General features: G+C 34.0%; 1 protein-coding gene across 1 annotated transcript; it reads left to right on the top strand.

Annotated features, from left to right (window-relative positions):
• The first annotated feature begins 1,065 nt into the window (after positions 1 to 1,065).
• Positions 1,066 to 1,908, top strand: LOC107846816. The gene is made up of 2 exons (XM_016691099.2): positions 1,066 to 1,348; positions 1,436 to 1,908. Exons 1-2 carry the CDS (start codon positions 1,066 to 1,068, stop codon positions 1,906 to 1,908), a joined length of 756 nt encoding a protein of 251 aa, XP_016546585.2.
• The last annotated feature ends 646 nt before the right edge of the window (positions 1,909 to 2,554 follow it).

Here is a 2,554-nt window from a genome sequence, read left to right as displayed (position 1 = left end):
TATTTTTTCTTTTATCTCAATTTATGTGGCATTGCTAAAATAATGTTAGTCAACAAAACTTCTACATGTCTTTTAAATATTTTAAGTTACTAATTATTGTGATTCGTGGTAACAAATTAGTTTTGAACATGATAGTCAATTAAATAAATAAATAAAAAATTACTTCCAATATGTAGTTATAGTTAATTAATATAAATTCATATAATGTATTAAATATTTAAATCATTATGATGAAACAATGGAATTATTATATATCGGGGCATGGAATGTAATTAAATGGGAGTGGAGAGGTTTTTTGGTAATTGCATGAGAGGTGGTCGAAACCACCTCTTCTATATAATAGAATTCGACCACCTCTTCTATATAATAGAAATTTATGTTGAAACATGTGATATGTCTTAGTTTGTTATCTGCTATCCTAGTTTATAGGACCTGTTGGCAGTAGTTTTCTATTTATTAGGAGTAGGAGTTTGATTTCCAGTAGGAAACTGAGTAGGATATTTTATAATAAAACTGTTTATAATTATTTAGCTATTAGTTACGTTGGTTCCTATTTTTCTGAAATTAGCCGTTTGTTACTCACTTGTATAAAGCGAACTTGCAGCAGTATAATAAAATACATTTGTTCGATTCTTTTGTAATTTCTCTGTCTTTCTATTAAATATTTTGTAACATTTGGTATCGAAGCTAGGTTGAGAGTTTCTCAGATCGAGTGTAAGTGTTGGGTACTGCTTATTGAGAGTTTCTTTAGCAGTATTATTGCAGCAGCAAAACGATGGCCTCTGAAAACTTTATTCAACCCGCTATTCCCCCTTCGATGGTCATTATGACCATTGGAGCATGTTGATGGAGAATTTTCTTAGGTCCAAGGAGTTTTGTCCAGTTGTTAGTATTGGTGTGCAAGAGCCAGCGGCTGGTACTGCTTTGTCAGAAGCACAAAAAACAGAGTTGGATAGTCTAAGGTTGAAAGATCTCAAGGCAAAGAATTATCTTTTTCAAGCTATTGATCGCTTAATACTTGAAACTATTCTTTGAAAAGATACTTTTAAACAAATATTGGATTCGATGAAGAGGAAGTATCAGGGAACGACGAAGGCAAAAAGATCACTATTGCAAACACTTCGCACTGATTTTGAGACTTTACAGATGAAGATAGGCGAATCAATTTCAGATTACTTCTCAAGGACTATGGAAATAGCAAATAAGATGCGGATTCATGGTGAAAAACTGGAAAATGTCACCATTATTGGAAAGATCCTCCGCTCCATGACATCAAGATTCAATTATGTTGTTTGTTCAATTGAGGAATCGAAAGAAACTAATGAACTTTCAATTGATGAATTGCAGAGTTCGTTGTTGATTCATGAGCAGAAAATGAATCGATAAAGTAGCGATGAACAAGCTCTTCTCTCATCCAACTACCATTTATCGAAAGGTGGTGGTCGCGGAAGAGGGATAGGGAGAAGGAGAGGAAACAGTTCTGGTGGTGGGAGGCACTCACACCAGAAATTTGAAGAAAATTCTTCAAATTCTCAAGGAAGGGGAAGAAATCTTGACAACAACAATAATTCAGGTCATTGTAAGCCGAAGCCAGTAGACAAGTTAAAGGTTGAATGCTACAGATGTCATAGGTATGGCCATTATAAATCAAAATGTAGAACTAACTTAAATAGAGATGGTGGAAGACAGTCTGATTTTGCAGAAAATGAAGAAGAGATTTCCATGTTAATGGCCTATCAAGAGAAGGAACAGGTGGCAGAAGAAATTCAGCAGAATATCTGGTACTTAGACACTGGTTGCAGCAATTATATGTGCGGAAACAAGTCAGCTTTCTCCACATTAGATGAGTCATATCGAGATTTTGTGAAGTTCAAGAATAATTCAAAAATTGCATCCATGGGAAAATGACAAGTAACAATTCAAACTAAAAAGGATATTGCTAAAATAATCTCTGATGTCCTTTATGTTCCAGAGTTAACGTCAAATCTTTTGAGTCTCGGTCAGTTGCAAAAGAAAGGGTATGAGATTGTCATAAGAAATGGAATTTGTCGGGTTCAAGATGACAATTTCGGCTTAATTGCTCAAGTTAAAATGACTGCAAACAAAATTTTTCTTCTCTATCTCAATACTATAAAACAATCATGCTTCTTAGCAAAACAAGGAGATGATGCCTGGTTTCGATTTGGGCATCTTAATTTTGCTGGATTAAGAACCTTGCAACAGAAGAATATGATGATTGGTCTTCCTAAAATTTTATCTCCATTTGAAATTTATGAAGAGTGTGTAGTTAGCAAGCAGTCTCGCAATTGTTTTCCACAAAAGGGTTCATGGAGAGCAAAGAAGGCACTTGAACTTGTTCATTCTGATATTTATGGATCGATAACACCATCTTCTAATGGAGGTAAAAGTTACCTAATTACCTTCATTGATGATTTTACTCAAAAAAGTTGGGTATATTTTTTGCAGGAAAAATCTGAAGCTTTTGAAGCTTTTAAAAGCTTTAAAGTACTTGTTGAAAAGGAGATTGACAGTCCAATAAAAGTTTTTCATTCAG

This window comes from Capsicum annuum, chromosome 11 (assembly GCF_002878395.1).
Source record: "Capsicum annuum cultivar UCD-10X-F1 chromosome 11, UCD10Xv1.1, whole genome shotgun sequence".
In the NCBI taxonomy this organism is placed as follows: Eukaryota; Viridiplantae; Streptophyta; class Magnoliopsida; order Solanales; family Solanaceae; genus Capsicum; species Capsicum annuum.
The sequence above is the reverse complement of the archived record's forward strand: the minus strand, read 5'-3'. Positions and strand labels throughout refer to the sequence as shown.

Bases quoted from the DNA above. Each gene is read 5' to 3' on its own strand.
- LOC107846816 (XM_016691099.2), top strand. From the start codon at position 1,066: ATGAAGAGGAAGTATCAGGGAACGACGAAGGCAAAAAGATCACTATTG. The intron at 1,349-1,435 runs GTTCGTTGTTGA...ATTTATCGAAAG, and splicing joins TTCAATTGATGAATTGCAGA to GTGGTGGTCGCGGAAGAGGG.